Source organism: Hyla sarda, chromosome 3, assembly GCF_029499605.1.
Source record: "Hyla sarda isolate aHylSar1 chromosome 3, aHylSar1.hap1, whole genome shotgun sequence".
Classification (NCBI taxonomy): Eukaryota; Metazoa; Chordata; class Amphibia; order Anura; family Hylidae; genus Hyla; species Hyla sarda.
The window spans coordinates 336,053,282-336,073,627 of record NC_079191.1 but is presented as its reverse complement, the minus strand read 5'-3'; the positions used below and the strand labels follow the sequence as shown (position 1 = coordinate 336,073,627).

The 20,346-nt window shown below is 43.3% G+C and overlaps 1 protein-coding gene across 6 annotated transcripts in view; it reads right to left on the bottom strand.

Moving 5' to 3' along the window:
• Positions 1-20,346, bottom strand: part of UTRN (utrophin) — a 702,825-nt gene that overhangs the window by 591,695 nt on the left and 90,784 nt on the right. For 4 of the 6 annotated variants that reach the window (XM_056567370.1, XM_056567374.1, XM_056567371.1 and 1 more), the window contains 3 exons: positions 7,800-7,892; positions 2,207-2,284; positions 116-208 (listed from right to left, as the gene is read on the bottom strand). In XM_056567370.1, the coding sequence (XP_056423345.1) occupies positions 116-208; positions 2,207-2,284; positions 7,800-7,892 (264 nt within the window). Of the gene's footprint in view, positions 1-115; positions 209-2,206; positions 2,285-7,799; positions 7,893-8,455; positions 8,474-9,845; positions 9,936-20,346 lie in introns of those variants that run through there. The other 2 variants (XM_056567373.1, XM_056567375.1) reach the window with 2 other exon arrangements.

The window sequence follows — 20,346 nt, the reverse complement described above, 5'->3', positions numbered from 1 at the left end:
AGCTAGATTTATTACTATCTCTGTAATGTGATGAAAAATAGGTTTATGCTAAAAAAAAGACAATAAAATGAACGAAACATTAGAAGTTTAGAACATTAAACATTCGCCATATTACCTGCCAATGCAGAATAATGTTCCATATTAACCCAAGGGTCAGCTTGTGGTTTCCATCAACAATATCTGTTCCTCCAATATTCACCAACTCCACCTTGAGAAATACATAGGTAAATTATATGAGGTTATAACAAAGTCCAATATAATGGATAATAATTTAGTCAACTACTCTATTGCATCTGGCAAAAAATAAGCATATACCTTGCAATGAATTTTTTATATAATGTATGTCAATGGGAAACATATTGGCCCAGATTTATCAAACTGTGTGAGAGAAAAAATAGAGTGATTTCTCACAGCAACCAATCACAGCTCAGCAAATGAGCTCTGGTAAAGTGAAAGCTGAGCTGCGATTGGTTGTTGTGGGAAAATCTCAACATTTTTTCTCTCACACAGTTTGATAAATCTGGGCCATTGTGCTGTACATCTGTTAATGTATAATTGTTTTAAGTTTTAAAGGAGTAGTCCAAGAAAGATTGGAAAACCTATCCCATATCCTAAGGATAGGGGATAAGTTTAAGATCGCGGAGGGTCCGACCGCTGGGGCCCCCTGCGATCTCCCATACGGGGCTCCAGCTCTCCGGCCAAATAGCGTGTGCCAACCAATGCACAAAGCGGCGGCTGACACGCCCCCTCAATATAGCGCTATGGCAGAGCTGGAGATTGCCGAAGGCATCGCTCCGGCTCTCCCATAGAGTAGTATTCAGGGGATGCATCAGCTGCCACTTCCCGCGATCTGAAACTTATACCCTATCCTTAGGATAGGGGATATGTTGTTTTCCAATCCTGGAGTACTCCTTTAAGTTAACCAAAAAATAAGCTAGGCTTTAATAGTTTTGGGTGAAAAAGACAGTTTATTTCAGACAGGTTTATTTATTTCCCCCAATACTTTTTTGAAGTATTCCCGCTAGAGAACTTCACAGAATTCACATTGCAAGATTCTGACCACCGATATGACACTTAACTACTTCAGTATACTCAATATACTGGAGCATTATTGCCTGTCAGTAAATAACCAACATACAATCTATTGGGCAATATATATAGCCATGTTAGGCCCCTGTGGCCCACAATCACTTTGCAGGGCTCCAATGCAATCAAAGATGGAGTTCCCACCTTTCTTCTAACCATTTACATGCCCCAGTTACTATTTCTCTTGGCTTTTAAAAGGTTAAAGGGGTACTCCACCCCTAGAAATCTTATCCCCTATCCAAAGGATAGGGGATAAGATGTCTGATCGCGGGGGTCCCACCTGCAGCACCCACCTGTATCTGCTTCCAGCAGCGCTGGAGGTTCTGGCTCCCGACTTCCGGAACGGAAGATCGTGACATCACGACTCTGCCCCCGTGTGATGTCACGCCCCGCCCCCTCAATGCAAGTCTATGGGAGGGGGCGTGACGACTCTCACGCCCCCTCCCATAAACTTGCATTGAGGGGGCGGGACATCACACGGGGGCAGAGTCGTGACGTCACCATCTTCCGTTCCCATGGTTGGGAGCCAGAACCTCCAGCGCTGCCGGAAGCAGATACAGGTGGGTGCTGCATGCTATATTGCAGGGGTCCCCAGCGGCGGGACCCCCGCCATCAGACATCTTATCCCCTGTCCCTTGGATAGGGCATAAGATGTCTAGGAGTGGAGTACCCCTTTAAATAGACGAGATCAAACATATCTCTGATGCCGATATCTTGTAAATGTATGTCATTTTGGGTTCAAGACAGTAGCCATGGTGTTTATATGTAGCTATGGAAACTACTGTGTTGGAGGCATGATACACAGTTGTGTAAGGTGTTTCCCAGTTTTTAAAAAGAAGGATTTTTTCCCCAGAACAAGCACCACTCTTGTTCATGGATTGTATTTAGAATATTCTCATATAAACATATGGGGATGGGCTGCAATTCCAAACTCAGCCCATGGGAAAAAAAAGACCAGACAACTCCTTTAATTGTTTTTCCATCTGGAGCACATTTGTTTTTAAAAGGAATGAAAACAAATAAAAAAAGACCAAAACCTACGTCCCAGAAATTTCTTTACTTAAAATAAGTGCAATGAATTGAATTTCCACAAAGACATAAACAGTATAGAGAAGCTCACATTGTTTTGATGTAAAATTTGCAGCACTCTGTTGACATTGTTTAGAGCATGAACTCTTGTAGATCCACGTTCCTTTGGCTTGAATTATAAAAAGAAAAGAAATGTCAGCAAATTATTATTGTTATTATTATTATATATTTTTTTTATTCTAACAGCAGATTATATAATACAAAGTATGACCATTTAAAACAGAGGTGGAAAGAATCTAAGTAAGGAAATTTGGTGAATTACATTATATAATATTGGAAACTTGTGCCAAAATAGGGTTCATTGTGCTGTTTACTGCACACATATCATTTATCTGGTAAGATAGGTTATTTTTGGATTAACTCATAAAAGGACAAACACTACTAGCAAGTGATGGACTCCAAAATGGGATTTCTACTGCTGGATCTCTGAAGAGTACTACTGTATCCCGGACCCAAAGGATCCTCTTGCTCTCTGGCGAGACAGAATTAACCTGTTGGAAACACCCCTTTAAAACCTTTTGACATGTCAAAACTAATTTTGATCAGGGTCTTAGTGTTAAAACCTGCAACCAGCAGAGAGAGAAGCCGTGTGCGGGCGCTTCTTTCCCCACTCTCCGTGGGCAAGACCAATATTGTCCTATAGATTTACACTGTATGTCTGTCTCGGTTACGTGGCACACAGCTGGGACAGAACGCGCTTAGTGTGCTCTTCTCCTGGCTCGTTTACCCATTAACACACTTATATAAGCACCTAGATAGTAAGCAGGGTAAGCGTGCATTCACACCACATTTTTGCAATACAGTTCCCGTATACATTTTCAATGTGAAAACCGTATGGAACCGTACTGACAACTGTATGCATTGACTCTCCCTTGAATACCGTATGCCAAAAGATGCATCAGGTTGTGTCCTTTTTGCATCCTGTACGGTTTTGTCAGTTTTCTTTCCCGTATCCAAAACCGTAGCCTACCACGGTTTTTGGTCCGGGTGAAAAACAGTATTAAACCGTATATGTTTTTTCTTTTAACATGGGAGTCAATGGGAACCGTACAGAACTGTATGTGCGTACGGTTCCATACGGTCTTCGACTTTGCACAGTTTTTTTTTCTTGGAATTTCAATCAAACAAGTGAAACTTTATTCATAATGGAGGGAAAAGTTAAAAACGTATATATGTTTTTTTCTTAGAAAACAGATGCAACCGGACATCATTTTTTAAACCGTATACGGTTTTTAACTGTATACGGGTTCAAATTTGTACACACGTTTTGATACAGTTTAGTCAGGTTTTGAGGAATCCATTTTACATCAAAAACCTGAGACGGGAACTGTATTGCAAAAACGTGGTGTGAATGCACCCTAATAAGAAATGTTGAAATGCTGTGTTTGCCCTGTAACTATTCGTAGACTCCTTTTATCTGTTAATGACACAAACTAGTATAAAACCAGTCTGGTTCTGCAGACAGATCTACAGGACATGTGCGGGAAACCACATATTCTTCAACGTGCAACATTCTTTCACAATGTATTTAATAATTTATATATGGCTATTTTTTGTTGCAATGTATTCTGTTCCTTAGTGGAGTTTAAGGAGCTGAAGCTTCCGTACGTAGCGTTAACTGTGTAAATTTCCATAAAACCAGATATATATATATATATATATATATATATATGTAGAAACTTCCCTTTTGGGGAGTAAGTCTGGCTTGGCATTAATCCCGATCAGTTTTTTATATTCCGTAACTGAGAAGGTGAGAAGGTGATGTAATGAGCTGCTTTGCATATTCCCCAATATATATATATATATATATATATATATATATATATACACACAGAGACAATAACCTTGTTTTCCTTGAAAACATAAATCAGATGAGTGTTTCTATACTACTTCTTTGAGGGGAACAATTCCTACCATTTCTATGCATTACAAAAGCCTTTGGGACATTTTACCCACACCCTAAGCCCTTAAAATGCTTCAGCATACAATGCAATCTGCCGGCCCAGCATACATATGCACCTGGCATAGTTCTGCTGAAATTTCTTTAGCAGCAAACTTGAAGTAAAGGGCAGGAAAATAAATCTGATGTGTGCATGTACGATAAGAAAATTGGGAGCTAAAACCATTTTTTTTCATAGGGAATTGGCCTGGAAAATGTTAGTAAAGTAGAATATGACTTGGCTGTAAGCAAATGTTTCATATTGTAAACAGTAAAATTAACTGTATAATCTAGGGTAAAACGGCTGCACTGTCCCTTTTTGTAGAGACCTGGAATAACTCTTCTGTCATTCTCCCCATTTGCCAAGTAGGATAAGATTTATCAAAGGGATATTGTAGTGGAAGGATATGGGATAAGTTACAGATAGCAGGGTGTCCCAGCGGTCGGACTCCCCCCCCCCCCCCCCCCCCCCGTGATCTGTAACTTATCCCCTATCCTTCCACTATAATATTCCTTTGATATACTATCTTCTCCTACTTGGCAAATGGGGAGAACGACAGAAAAGTTATTCCAGATCTCCAGTACGGGGCCATGGCAGTCTGCAGGAAGGGGGCATTCCGTCCCCGCATGATGCGGCGGCCGACACGCCCCCTCCATGTACCCCATAGAGATACATGGAGGGGCGTGTCTGCCGCGACTTCCTGCTGGGGACGGCACAGCCCTTCCTGCAGACTGCCGTGACCCCGTACAGGAGATTGCAGGGGGTTCCAGCGGTCGAACGCCCCGCGACCTATAACTTAAGTTATATTCCACTACAGTACTCCTTTAAATGCTGTTTATCAACAAAGTCTCCATGGAGGAAATAGGTGGAACACATGCAATAAAGCAATATATACAGTATATTTATAAATCTGGATAAGTCACATTAATAATTCAGCCTTTCCCTAGAGCTGCAAATCCTAAAAACAGCTCTGAATGATACTTAACACTGTCCACTGTAGAAAATGTGCCCTTTCTTAAAGGGGTTCAAGAAGAAAGTTCAACAGAATCCAGTAGTAAAGAATTCCCCAGACAAAAACATACATGTATACATATAAGATTGACAAAGACCCTATAGGGTCGAAGCGTTGCATGTATGTAATAGGTCGCTCAGTAAAGACGAGGAATTCTTCACTACTGGGTGTTGTCAGACTTTATTATTGAATTACGAGACAAGTCCATTGAAGGTATTGTGGGCTTACTGACCTTGCAACCCACCCACTATGGTGCTTCTTATATTATTGCTACATTAAAGAGGTTGTCCCAGGACACAACCCATGTTGTTATTTCGTATTTGGTATACGGATGTCACAGAAGGAAAATGAGACAAGCCCTTTAAACTACAGAACCTCATGTAATATAGCAGCTTCATGCTCCAATTTGAGAAAATAAAAGGAAAATCTGATTCTTATGATTACATATATTCCAATATGTTTGTAAAAGCAGACTTGTTGTCCATGAAAAAAGAAGAATGTGCTGAAGAAAGGCATAAACAAGTATTAAAATGTGCAGGGATTGTTCATATGTAGCTCTCTATGAATCAATGTAAAGCTCATGTTTCTTTGATATCCTTCACAAAGTCCTTTTTCATGCATCTCTCACCTACCTGGAAATAAAGTAATACACATTCTGATATAGTTGCTGCATCTGTATAACTAGATTGACAAGACATGTTCTTACAGGAATACTGTGTAGGCACTACTGCACTTTGTATTTTATCTAACATTTATGATGGCTTTCCGATGATGGAATCTATCATTCCCTGGAGACGGAATAAGTGATCTAGTTTCATATGGGAATAGGTAGGGAATTACATCATGCTGACTATCAAACACATTCAGACTTTATCTCCAGTAATTTGCATAGCATAATGTGAAGTCGCCCTTAGTTATGAGTTAATTAACAAAACCAATTTTTTGGGGGCTGGAATGTATTACCCCCAATCCACACATTAGGGTAGTCTGGGATTTTTGGTTCTTTGAATGTGAGACGGGACAAGTTAGTCTAGCTACTAATATACTTTGCTTACATACCGTATATACTCGATTATAAGCCAACCCGAATATAAGCCGAGGCCCCTAATTTCACCCCAAAAACACAGGAAAAGTTATTGACTCGACTATAAGCCTAGGATGGAAAATACATCATCCCTCCATGTCATCATCCCCCCCTGACATCATCCAGACCCCCATCATCATCACCCTGCCATTTTCACCCCCTTCATCATCACCCCGTCATCATCCCCCCCTGTCATCATCCAGACCCCCGTCATCATCACCCCCGTCATCATTCCCCCCCTTCATCATCACTGCCTGTTAATCCCTTCATCAGCGGTCTTCAACTTGAAGACCACTGCGGCCTTCGTCATCATCCAGACCCCTGGTCCGGGCCATCTATGCTGCAGGGACCGTCCTCTTCTCCGCTCCGGGCCTGGCCCTGGACAAGTGACGTTGCCTTGACAATGACTCACAGGGACATTCATGCGCAGGTACGTCTGCTGCGCACGGACGTCCCTGTGTGTCATCGTCAAGGCAACGTCACTAGTCCTGGGCCGGGCCCGGAACGGAGAAGAGAGCCTCCCGGTGAAAATGGACAGCCCGGAACGACTAACCCTCCCCACTGGACGGTCCCTGCAGCATAGATGGCCCGGACCAGCTCACCCTTCCTTCCCACCGAGGGGAGGTGAGTAGAAAACTAAAGGAGGGTCTGGATGATGACGAAGGCCGCAGTATTCTTCAACCTGAGGACCTCCAGATGTTTCAAAACTACAACTCCCAGCATGCCGGACAGCTGATGGCTGTCCGGGCATGCTGGGAGTTGTAGTTTTGCAACATCTGGAGGTCCGCAGGTTGAAGACCACTGAGAAGGGATTGACAGGCGGAGAGTTCACTCGAGTATAAGTCGAGGGGGGGTGTTTTCAGCACGAAAAATCGTGCTGAAAAACTCGACTTATACTCGAGTATATACCGTATGTTTGGTGGCTGGTATCAAATTTCTTTGTCTTATTTTTACCCAAAAGTAAATTTTTTGCAGCCTACAAAATGAGTGTTGTCTCGGACCTTTCCCAGCTTGCTATGAGGCCCAAAATAATACATCTCATGTCAGGTACTGAAAGGGGGCTTGGCTGCTGCATCTGTTGTGAATAAAGCCAGCTTGTGTGTCAGGTTGTGCTGTGCTGCAATGGGTGGGGCGACCAATGTGTAAGAGGGAAATAAGTCCACTCCCAGCTCAAAACAAAAAAATCCTGGGGATTGTAGTCTGAGGGAGGCCACTGAAACAGAAAGTAGCCAGTTCTCTGAAACCAGCCAGCAGTGTGATGGGACACAGGACATGGCCATTTACCATCAGCACATGCACAGATCCTTGATAAGCATGTCCAATACTGTATAACACTTACTAAAGTCACCTTATATTGGATGACCCCCTTTAAGATGCATGATTGGCTTGGCTGAACATACATATGCTTTTTTTATGAAGGGAGGTGAAGCAGCTGCCAGTCATTGAAGCCACTTTTTCTGGGTAGAAAAAACAAATCAACTAAAATAATGTAATACAAGTGAAAAGATGTTTTGACGAAGGTCAGACAGATCTCCAGAGCCGGCCATTGGAGGCTTTCTAGGATAAAATCTAACAATTTTGTACTTACTAAAGAAGTGCCAGTGAGACCTTCCAGCAAATCCAGCAGTTTTCTTCCATCTTTGAGGTCTGTGAACAGGTCCTTAATTGGTACTTTTCCACTCTATACGAGATGAAAGGAGAAAAAAATGTAGACATAAATTTCTTTGATATGACCATATCTGAGATTAGATCATCACGTAGAAGGACACCAGATCAGCTGATGACCGTGCTACTATATGGGTTTAACTGTGAACAGGGTTCTGCAGCTACAGTGATACATTGAAGCTATTAAACCCAAAGGCTGATCTTTTTTAATAAAAGCATATTTCTAAAAATTATTTTAATCTAGTCATAGAACATTTCACAAAAAAGTCTATAGGAAATATATCAGAAAAACTCTTCATCACTAACTATAATAGTAAAAAAACAGAAGTTCATAACATTATTACAAGATAAGGAGAAAAAAAAAATTCTGACAATACTATACATGTTCATCTTCACTATCAGTGGTGTAGTAATAGAGTTGCAGAGGTCGCAATTGCAATCGGGTCCTCAAGCTAGGGCAGCCTGCTGGTCCCTCTCATCACAAGGCTATGTGCACACACATTATTTTGGCACGGTTTTTGAGCTGTATAACTTCTACAAAACATCCTTTTGATTTCTTATAAAACAGTCCTTCTTTACCATAGAAATGCATTGATTGCAATGGGAAAATGTCGCCAGTTCACACTTAGTTCATTTTAGTTTATCCATAATTAGGGATGTCCCGATACCGATACTGGTATCGGTATCGGGGCTGATACTAGCCATTTGCATGGTATCGGGGACTCGTTTAATGTCCCCGATGCCATGTCCGATACCTGGTGCAGCTCTGCTGCCCCATTCTCCCATCCTCCCGTCCACATCATAGTGTTCCATGGAAGAGCATGTGACACACACGTCACTCCACTTCCTCCCCCTGCACCCAGCGTAACGCTACGGAGGAAGCAGAGTGATGTATATGTCACATGCTCCTCCATAGGACTCCATCGGGAGGACGGGAGAACGGGACAGTGGAGCGGCAGCACCCGACAGAGGACAGCCACAGGTGAGCTGTCTGCAAGGAGTGGGGCTGCTACTAATGTCTACAGGGGGGGCTGCGGTTGCTGTCTAAACAGGGGGCCTTGCTGTCTACAGGGGGAGGGGGGGGGGCTGCTGTCTAAATGGGGGGCCCTGCTGCTGCTGTCTAAATGGGGGCCCTGCTGTCTACAGGGGAGGGGGGGCTGCTGTCTAAATGGGGGGGGCCCTGCTGCTGCTGTCTAAAGGGGGGCCCTGCTGTCTACAGGGGGGGCTGCTGTCTAAATGGGGGCCCTGCTGCTGCTGTCCAAACGGAGGGCCCTGCTGCTGCTGTCTAAAGGGGGGGCCCTGTTGTCTAGAGGGGAGGGGGGCTGCTGTCTAAACGGGGGGCCCTGCTGCTGCTGTCTAAATGGGGGGCCCTGCTGCTGCTGTCTAAACGGGGGGCCCTGCTGCTGCTGTCTAAACAGGGGGCCTTGCTGCTGCTGTCTAAGGGGGGGGCCCTGCTGCTGTCTAAAGGGGGGGGGCCCTGCTGCTGCTGTCTAAAGAGGGGGCTGCTGCTGCTGACTAAAGGGGGGGCCCTGCTGCTGCTGTCTAAAGGGGGGCCCTGCTGCTGCTGTCTAAAGGGGGGCCCTGCTGCTGTCTAAAGGGGGGCCCTGCTACTTTCTAAAGGGGGGGGGCCTTCTGCTGCTGTCTAAAGGGGGGGGGCCTGCTGCCGCTGCTTTCTAAAGGGGGGGCCTGCTGCTATTTAAATGGGGGCCCACTGTCTAAAGGGGGGCTGTGGTCTACAGGGGGCTACTACTAATGTCTACAAGGGGGAGCTGCAGTCTACAGGGGGGCTGCTGTTTACAAGGGGGGCTGCTGTCTACAAGGGGGCTGCTACTAATGACTGCCGGGGGCTGCTGCTAATGTCTGCAAGGGGATACTACCTACTATTAAAGACAATCTTACAGCAGAGTCACCTGCACTAACTTGAATTTATAGGTAGATAGTGCCGGTGCCGGTTTCTACCGCTGCTCACCATGTGGTCATAGGTCTCGCCACCAATGCAAATTCCCTGTTCAGTCCAATGGAGAAGAGAGAAATCTTGGCTCATACTACAGCAGCCGCCTCCATTGTACACAACAAGGAACCACATATCATACGGTAATCAGCGCCAGAAACCGCGTCACCTTGGTGTCAGATTCCCTTTAAAATATATGGGGGAGATTTATCAAAACCTGTGCAGAGGAAAACTTGCCCAGTTGCCCATAGCAACCAATCAGCTTGCTTCTTTCATTTTTATGAAGGCCTGTGAAAAATTAAAGAAGCAATCTGATTGGTTGCTATGGGCAACTGGGCAAGTTTTCCTCTGGACAGGTTTTGGTAAATCTCCCCCTATGTACTCGTACTTGGTATCAGCGAGTACTAGAATTAAAGTATCGGTACTCGTACTCGGTCTTAAAAAATGGTATCGGGACATCCCTATCTATAATTATATAAGGAAAGACGTTTAACTGGCACTTCTATAACACTGGATACTAAAGATAGAGCCATCAGAGATATATCCAGGGGTAACCGGTCACTTATAAGTGCACTATGTGGAGCTGCAAAAGCCTTTAGGAGTACAATGATAATGCGCAACTAGTGTGAAACATATGTCGCTTAAGTATGGAACACACCCGGGGGGCATTTACATCTGCAAAGTTTTTCTTCACATGTTTTTGGGCCATTTATCATTTGCTTTTTATATGTTGTACATGGTGGCAAAGCATTAACTTTTCTAATGTACTTCATACAATAATGTTATTTCCTTTTTATAGAAATCATGGCTTAAAAAAATAATGGCTTTGTCCAAGCTGAAGCACAGACATGGACAAAGTCCAGTAAGTGAGGGTGGGCTAGCACTCCTCTGTGCTCTCTCCTGTCTGATAGCACTCCTCTGTGCTCTCTCCTGTCTGATAGCACTCCTCTGTGCTCTCTCCTGTCTGATAGGAATCCTCTGTGCTCTCTCCTGTCTGATAGGACTCCTCTGTGCTCTCTCCTGTCTGATAACACTCCTCTGGGTTCTCAACTGTCTGACAGCACTCCTCTGTGTGCTCTCCTTTCTGATAGTATTCCTCTGTGTGCTCTCCTGTCTGATAGTACTCCTCTGTGCTCTCTCCTGTCTGATAGGACTCCTCTGTGCTTTCTCCTGTCTGATAGCACTCCTCTGTGCTCTCTCCTGTCTGATAGGACTCCACTGTGCTCTCTCCTGTCTGATAGCACTCCACTGTGCTCTCTCCTGTCTGATAGCACTCCTCTGGGTTCTCAACTGTCTGACAACACTCCTCTGTGCTCTCTCCTGTCTGATAGGACTCCTCGGTGCTCTCTCCTGACTGATAGCACTCCTCTGTGCTCCCTCCTGTCTGATAGTACTCCACTGTGCTCTCTCCTGTCTCATAGGACTCCTCTGTGCTCTCTCCTTTCTGATAGTACTCCTCTGTGCTCTCTCCTGTCTGAAAGGGCTCCTCTGTGCTCTCTCTTGTCTGATAGCACTCCTCTGTGCTCTCTCCTGTCTGATAGTACTCCACTGTGCTCTCTCCTGTCTGACAGGACTCCTCTGTGCCCTCTCCTTTCTGACAGTACTCCTCTGTGCTCTCTCCTGTCTGATAGCACTCCTCTGTGCTCTCTCCTGTCTGATAGGACTCCTCTGTGCTCTCTCCTGTCTGATAGGACTGCTCTGTGCTCTCTCCTGTCTCATAGGACTCCTCTGTGCTTTCTCCTGTCTCATATGACTCCTCTGTGCTCTATCCTGTCTGATAGTACTCCTCTGTGCTCTCTCCTGTCTGATAGTACTCATTTGTGCTCTCTCCTGTCTGATAGTACTCCTCTGTGCTCTCTTCTGTCTGATATTACTCCTCTGTGCTCTCTCCTGTCTGATAGTACTCCTCAGTGCTCTCTCCTGTCTGACAGCACTCCTCTGTGCTCTCTCCTGTCCTATCAGACAGAGGAGTGCTATCCCACCTCACTTACTGGACTTTGTCTATGCCTGTGCTTCAGCTTGGACAAAGCCTTGATTTCTATAAAAAGGAAATAACATTTTCTTATGAAGTATATTAGAAAAGTTAAAGGAGTAGTGCAGTGAAAGATAACTTATACCCTATCCAAAGGATAGGGGATAAGTTATAGATCGAAGGGGGTCCGACCGCTGGGACCCCCCGTGATCTCCTGAACAGGGCCCCAGCAGTCTACTGGAAGGGGGCGTGCCGACCCCCGCACAGAGCGGCGGCCGACACACCCCCTTGATGTACCCTGTGGGGTTGGAACGGCTGCCGGGGCCCTGTTCAGGAGATCGCGGATAGTCCCAGAGGTCAGACACCCTGCGATCTATAACTTATCCGCTATCCTTTGGATAGGCGATAAATTATTTTTCACTGCCCTACTCCTTTAATATTTTGCCAAGATGAACAACATATAACAAGTATTTGATCTGACAGTGCCCATTTAAATATCATTAAATGTTTACTGTTCAATATTATTATCTTCTATTGTTGAAAATGCTGTAAAAACTGTAATAAAAAAGCTCTGAAACAGTTAACCTATATCATGCTTAAAAAAGAAACAAATACCAGAAAGAAAAGCCATGCAGCACATTCCTCTCTGACTACTTTCCTCACCAGTTGTTTTTTCTAAATGAAAAGTGTATCAAAACTATCCACTGTTTCCATGCTTCCAGATAACTATTTCAAGACTTTCAAACCACTTATAATCCCAGGCTCGAATATTTAGACTGCTGTAACCAGGAACTAGAAACAAACTCAAGTGGTCTTCACTTATATTATAATGGGTGCATTTCATATTCAATTTAAAATGACACAAGGGCTTGTTCACACAGCGGTCTACTGTTTTTTATGTGTTACAAATGTTTTTTAGGACATTTTAGTCGCTTTGTATATTCTGCATTTTAATTTTAATATAGACTTTAAAGGGAGTTTGTAAAGGAAATAAAAGTTAGTTTTCAAGAATAATATACTACTTTGTGTGCATGTAATCCATAAGCATTTCAATCCAAAATAGAAAAAAAAGCAGTACTCGCCAGTTTGCTTAAAATCTTCCTTTTTTTGTCATTGTAAATACTCAAATACAATGTCCACAAGGAAGGAAAGAGAAACCGGCACTGCTGCAGCTGAGGTGTTGGCTTGTAGAAGCACTTCTATAGTGTGAAACAGTTCTGTCCCGTTATCACCTCTGCCTCCGCTCACGTTATACCTGTCACACTGCTGTTAATGCCTAATGGACTACAGTAAAGATAAACCTTTTCTCTGAATGGTGAGTGCGATTGCCTTTATTTCTCTTTTACAAATACTCAAATACAAAGCAAGGGGTGGGGGCATGGGGCACAGGGGCAACAGAGATAATGGCAGTTTCATTCTATGTACCTCTTTCGGCCTTGAGCACAAGCTGGTGAGTGCTACTTTATCAACCTTTTTTTGTGTGTCACTTTTGTTTCTATTTTCAATTAGATGTCACTTTGAGCTGTGTATGTTATTGTTTTCTTGTGTGATTTCAAATGTTTTGGGATGTTTCTGTCACAAAAAAAGAGCCAAACCATAAAATAATAATAATAATATATTTATTTATTTATTTATTAAAGAGGTAAGAGGGGGCAGTGCAGGGGGGGTTCTAGCTAGTCAGAGGTTTCCACTTTTCCACTAGTCAGTGACATCCAAAATATGATTTTTTTCTGCAGAACACAAAGAAAGAACGTCAAGCAAAACTGTTGTTAAAACATAACTCACATTCTTCTCTCTACATGTTTTGTTAAACAATCAGCGTCATCAGGAGGAAATTGCACACTGCCACAGTAAACGTGGATATATAGTCTCCAGGGCACTAACTTATCAATATCTATGGATAGCAGTAATACTAGAACACAGTCCTTATTGCTTATTGAGTACATCATATTTGTACATCATAACAATACTCACCATTCGCATGACATACAAAGATGAAGTACTTTATAAGGACTGTTTTCATGAGTGGATGGTAATCCACTCCTATCAGTGGATTCACTGCAAAAAGACATCCGAGATCCGGTCTATAAAAGAAGGGCTTCAAGTTTTATTTGAACCAGAAAGTGACATATGCAACATTTCAGCACCATTCCTGCTTGAGAATGGCAGTTTGCCGAAACATTGTATATATCACTTTCTGGTGAAAAGAAAACTTGAAGCCCAGCTTTTAAAGACCGGATTCCGGATGTCTTTTTGCTGTGACCAGATCTTTTCTATATATTGTTTCAGTTATTATCCATAAAATTTACATTCACGGGTGGGTTAGTTTTAAAGTGGGGTTTGTGCCCCTCGTTTTTTGCCCTGGGTTATTGTGATTGATTTAAATTGGGAACCCTTTCTTACCAATTTTTTGTGGCTTATACTATGCCAGTGACAGCTGCCTTATAAATGTAGGATATCACTTTTCTCCAGAAGGGTGGGCAGCCTCAATACATAAAACATAGTGAATGGTGAAAAATATGATACGTTCCCACATAGGATATGTAACAAGCTGAGCATCTCGGCCAGCTTAGCATCATCCAGTGAAAAGATTCTCTATCAGTATCAGCCAATGCTAGCCGATGTGATAGTGATGGAGGACAAGTCTGCCTCCTCATTGGATAATGCTGAGCTGGCGGCAATGCTCAGCATGTTATGAATCCTTCCTATGTGTCAAGGTGAGGCAACTCTGTCTTGTGGTAAGGCCGCCCCCCTCCAGGAGAACTGCCTTACACTCATCAGGTAGCTAACACAGTGTCACTAGTACCACCCCCCCAGAGCGGGTTGTTCAAAGTTGGTGGCAGCCACCGCCCCCTGATAAAGTGCCATTCTAGGCCTGGGACTTGTTGGCATAGTTAAAGATACAGAGCTGGGCATTAACATTCACATGACAAAAGACTCTTTGTCAGCATTTGGATAAAATTACTTGTATTTAAGTTTGGGGATATTTTCTAAAGCACTTTGCCACAGAACAAAGTTAATAGAACTATTTATAACTAAGGTCATTTAAGGACAAACCACATTTAAGCTACCAATTGTGAAGTCTTTAAGTCCTGCTCAGTAATTTCTTTTTGGCTAGTCCCATCAAGTGAACTGCGGAACCACCATAAATTGGATGGAGACACTAGTGATGGGAAAGCTTGGGAAAAATTGGGGGGAAAAGCCGAGTTGTATTTTTTACCTTTTTTTCCAGAAAAATATGGACTATGTTCTTTTATATCAATAAATAATATGTTTATATGTTTTGTAGAAGTTAATATGTTTAAAGGAGAACTTCAGAATATAAAAATTGTCCCCCATACTGCCGGCAGTAAAAAAAATAAAGATGTACATACCTTCCTTTGCTCCCCCGGGGCCTCCGGTAACCGGCTGCGGTCTCCACCACGATCCTCTTCCTGGTTGCCGGTGGTCGGCGAGTCATACTGCGCTCGGCCAATCACGGCCGCAACGAAGTCCCGACTTGGCTGGCGATAGGTTGAGAGGCAGTGTGACGTTTTCGGCCCCAGCAGCAGGTGCCGGTGTAGTGAAGATTTTTATTTCTTGAAGCGTTCTCACACTGCCGCTCAGCCTATCGCCAGCTGAGTCGGGACTTCACTGTGGCCGGTGATTGGTTGAGCGCAGTATGACTCGTCGACCACCGGCAACCAGGAAGAGGATCGTGACAGAGACTGGAGCCAGTTACTGGAGGCCCCAGGGGAAAGAAGGAAGGTATATACATCTTTTTTTTTTTTTCTGCCGGCAGTATGGAGGACAATTTTTATATTCTGCAGTTCTCCTTTAAACTATATAACATTTGGACCTACATAACAGACATCTGACAATCTAAGTTTTCTTACCTGATGACAGGCAAATTCAGGAATATAATTTAAATACTCAGAATGCAATTTTTAAAGAAGAGCAATTAGTATTTCTGTCTCTAGGGGCGCTGCAAGGATAAAGGTTTCAGTTTAGGTTGGTTGTGTCTGGGCTCTATCTATTACAGTAGTTAATTGTTTCTGCCAGATCGGCCTTAATGAGCATTTATCTATCTGATTCCTATTAATGTTCTCCCCAATCAGAGATAATGTTCTCCCTCATCACAGATAATGTTCTCTCCCCCATCACAGACAATGTTCTCCCTCATCACAGATAACGTTCTCCCCCATCAGAGATAACGTTCTCGCTCATCACAGATAATATTCTATCCCCATCACAGACAATGTTCTCCCCCATCACAGATACTGTTCTCCCCCATCAGAAATAATGTTCTTCCCCATCACAGATAATGTTCTCCCCATCACAGATAATGTTCTCCCCATCACAGATAATGTTCTCCCCATCACAGATACTGTTCTCCCCATCAGAGATAATGTTCTTCCCCATCACAGACAATGTTCTCCCCCATCAGAGATAACGTTCTCGCTCATCAGAGATAACGTTCTCGCTCATCACAGATAATATTCTATCCCCATCACAGACAATGTTCTCCCCATCACAGATAATGTTCTCCCCCATCACAGATACTGTTCTCCCCTATCAGAGATAATGTTCTTCGCCATCACAGATAATGTTCTCCCCATCACAGATAATGTTCTCCCCCATCACAGACAATGTTCTCCCCCATCACAGACAATGTTCTCCCCCATCACAGATAATGTTCTCCCCCACCAGATATAATGTTTTCCCCCATCACAGATAATGCTCTACCCCATCACAGATAATGTTCTGTCCCCCAACACAGACAATGTTTTCCCCCATCACAGATATTGTTTGCCTATTTTCTTAGACTGTCTGACTAGTAAATCATGTTCTTTTCCTCCTTTCAGTTAAATGGTGAGACCAACATCCAGCATTGAAATGATTTTTTAATTTATAACACTATTCCACTTGCATTTTTTTTAAGTTTTCTAAAAAAAAATCTATTTATTCTGAGAAAAAACAGGGAAAAAAAAATTCATCTCTAGAGACCACCATGAATTCCATGGCTCACTATATCTAGATAAGGATGAATACATATTTTTTTAGATCAGCATGGTCACTTTTTTAAATAAAAATACATCACTGGACAACCAGTTCAGACACATTAAATCAATAACGGTATGCTAATATTTCAGTACATTTTGACACAGTCTTCTATTAGTTTCTTTTTGTCTGTTGTTCTTAACAATAAACTTCTCAATACACTTATCTTTCCCTCACTTTAGCTGTTTAGATCTCTCACTGCATCTCTATCTGAATATATACATATATATAAGCAGGCCAGCAAGTCAAAACCTACTATAATGACATCACTACAACAGCCTACAATGGGACACCTCAGTCATGTGACATGTCATGCGAAAGGGTAAAGATGTGATGGGATGTGGCAGGGGACAGTGACAACAAAGGAAAAGAAAATAATCTTAAAAGGTTATTATCTTAGTATTTTTGATCATGTTAATTATTTTATCCCGAGGAATTCCTTTAAAGTATAGTAAATTTAAACTTTTGTTTATTACATGAAAGTTATTACTTAACAAATCCTTCTTTTATATAAATGTCCCAAAAGGGTAGGAGAGCCCTGCAGGCATCCACAGTTATACGACATTTAAGTACTGTGCATATAAAAGGAAAAAGAAGAGAAGAGAGATTAAAAAAAAAACAAAAAAACAAAAAACAAAGAACAATGGTAGTAAGGTCATGCAGGACATACACATTATTTTCTTCGGAAATATTCTACTCCAAGGTAGTAACTATATCTGACAGGCTTGTACAATGATAAGGTATATAAAAATGATTATACGTAAACGGGGTACTCCGCTGGAAATTATTATTTTGTAAATCAACTGGGGCTAGAAAGTTAAACCGATTTGTAAATAAGAGCATTGCCTTTATGAACAAGAGGTGTGTGTAGGCACCATTACTGGGTTCTCCTCAGAGGATTTCTTCTCTCCAGCTCTATTAAAGGGGTACTCCACTGGAAAACATGTTTCTTTAAATCAACTGGTACCAGAAAGTTAAACAGATTTGTAAATTACTTCTATTTATAAATCTTAATCCCTCCAGTACTTATCAGCTGCTATTTGCTCTTTTCTTTTTGAATTTCCTTTCTGTCTGACCACAGTGCTCTCTGCTGACACCTCTGTACATGTCAGGAACTGTCCAGAGCAAGATAGGTTTGCTATGGGGATTTGTTTCTGCTCTGGACAGTTCCTACAAAAGACAGAGGTGTCAGCAGAGAGCACTGTGGTCAGGCAGAAAGGAAATCCAAAAAGATAAGACCTTCTCATGTCCCGTGCTCCGGCTACCTGCATCGGCCGCGAGCGCATTATGCCTTTGTCCCGGGCTGCTGGCGGGATGCGCCCGCATGCGAATCCCAGCCCGTCACTCACTTCTCTCCCCTGCTGCCTCCGCTGTGTCTCAGCTCCAGTGCGCGCGTCCCCGTCCCTTAGGGCACGCACGTGCCGGAGCTCAAAAATTTAAAGGGCCAGTATGCCCATAATTATTGTGAACACATGACACCATCCTATTAGTCTATGCACCTCCCACACTTCCCTTCCTGATCTTCAGTGCCCCTAGCCTGAGATTAAGTGTCCTTATAGCCTGTTAGCCTTACCCATGTATCCAGACCTTCGGCTACGTTATTAGACTCCGCACCTTTGCCGACTGCCTTGACCTTCTGCTACGTTTAACTATGCTACTGCCTTATCCTTCGGTACCTCGCCTTGCCCAGCTACCAGTGTGGTCGAGCCATGTCAGGGGTAGCGACCTTGGTGTCGCCTGCCGCAGCAAGCCCATCCTGCCTTACGGCAGGCTCTGGTGAAGACCAATGGCACCTTAGACTCCACTCCCCCATACGGTCCGAGTCATCTGCCACACAGATTAGAGGATCCACATCCAGCTCAGTTACACTTCTGTAGTATACAGCAGCTGATAAGTACTGCAAAGATTAAGATTTTTAAATGGAAGTAATTTAAACTTTCTGGCACCAGTTGATTTACAGAAACATGTTTTCCAGGGGAGTACCCCTTTAATAGAGCTGGAGGGATCCTCTGAGGAGAACCCGGTAATGGTGCCTACACACATCTCTTGTTCATAAAGGCAATGATCTTATGGCATATCCATTTTCTGACTGATACTGTATACAGCTGCCTCTGTGAACTGCTGACTACAAACACATAAATGGTGACTATTCTTTTACAGAACTTACACAATACTTTTTTTGGCTGTGGAAATGGAGCAAGAGGCTAGACTACAAAATGACATGATCAGTTTTAGATCGGTAATCTCATTGTTGGATGTGATTTTCCAAATAATAAGTTCATATCCTGCCTTGGAACAGTCTTTCTGGCTTAGAACACTTCGAAAGTATTATTTTACAGTATGCAATCATGGGATTCCTAGCTTTTACTTTTCCAAGCAGAAAAAACTATATAAGCATTTCTCTATACCAAAGGTCTATACTAATTTTTGTCTGGAGACCACATTGATAGATTGTCCTTCTGGAAGGAGCCCTTAAAATTGTTGATTTAATATATATATTATCACTACAGTTATCTTAATACATACAACACTTTACAACAAATTTCTTTAAAGGTGGTCTCTGGGACTATATGATTAATAACCAATCCATAGGCATAGGCAAAATTCTGCACTGCAGATGTTTTGGACTACAACTCCCATGATACTCTTACAGCCGAAATGCTGCCAAAGCATCATGGGAAGCATAGTCCAAAATATTTGCAGTGCTGAAGGTTGCCTATACATGGAATAACCCATCAATCGTTAATGGGGGGCAGGTGTCTGATAGGTAGTTGGTTTAGCTGGTAGAAGGCGCGTCGGCTGCAGCATGATGCCCCCTCTATGTATATCTATGGGAGAGGTGGAGATGCAGCGTCCATGCATCCCTGCCTCTCCCATAGAGATGAAAGGAGGTGGCATGTCTGTCGACCTCTTGATGAGGTCGACGACACAAACATTAGCCGCGCAGAGCTGCGGCAGTTCCGAGACCCGTATGGGAGAACAAGGGGGTCCCAAAAGTCGGACCCCCCCGATCAGACACTTATCCCCTATCCTTCAATGGCTGCAGTACTCCTTTAACCCCTTAACAACCACGGACATAAATGTACGTCCTGGTGTGGCGGTACTTAGCGCACCAGGACGTACATTTACGTCCTGTGTATGACTGTGAGCACCACTCCGATGCTAGCAGCAGCCGGGGACCCGCCGGTAATGGCCAACATCCGCGATCACGCAGATGTCCGCCATTAACTCCTCAGATGCCTTGATCAGTAAAGATGTGCATGTTAAAATAGATGATCGGATCGCCCGCAGTGCTGCCGCAGGGATCCGATCATCTGTAATGGTGGACGGAGGTCCCCTCACCTGCCTCCGTCCGTCTCCCGGTGTCTCCTGATCTGGTCTGAGATCGAGCAGTCCAGAGCAGAAGATCACCAATAATACTGATCAGTACAATTGGTCACGCAAAAAACAAGCCCTTATATGGGTCTGAAGATGGAAATATAAAAGAGTTATGGATTTTAGAAGGCG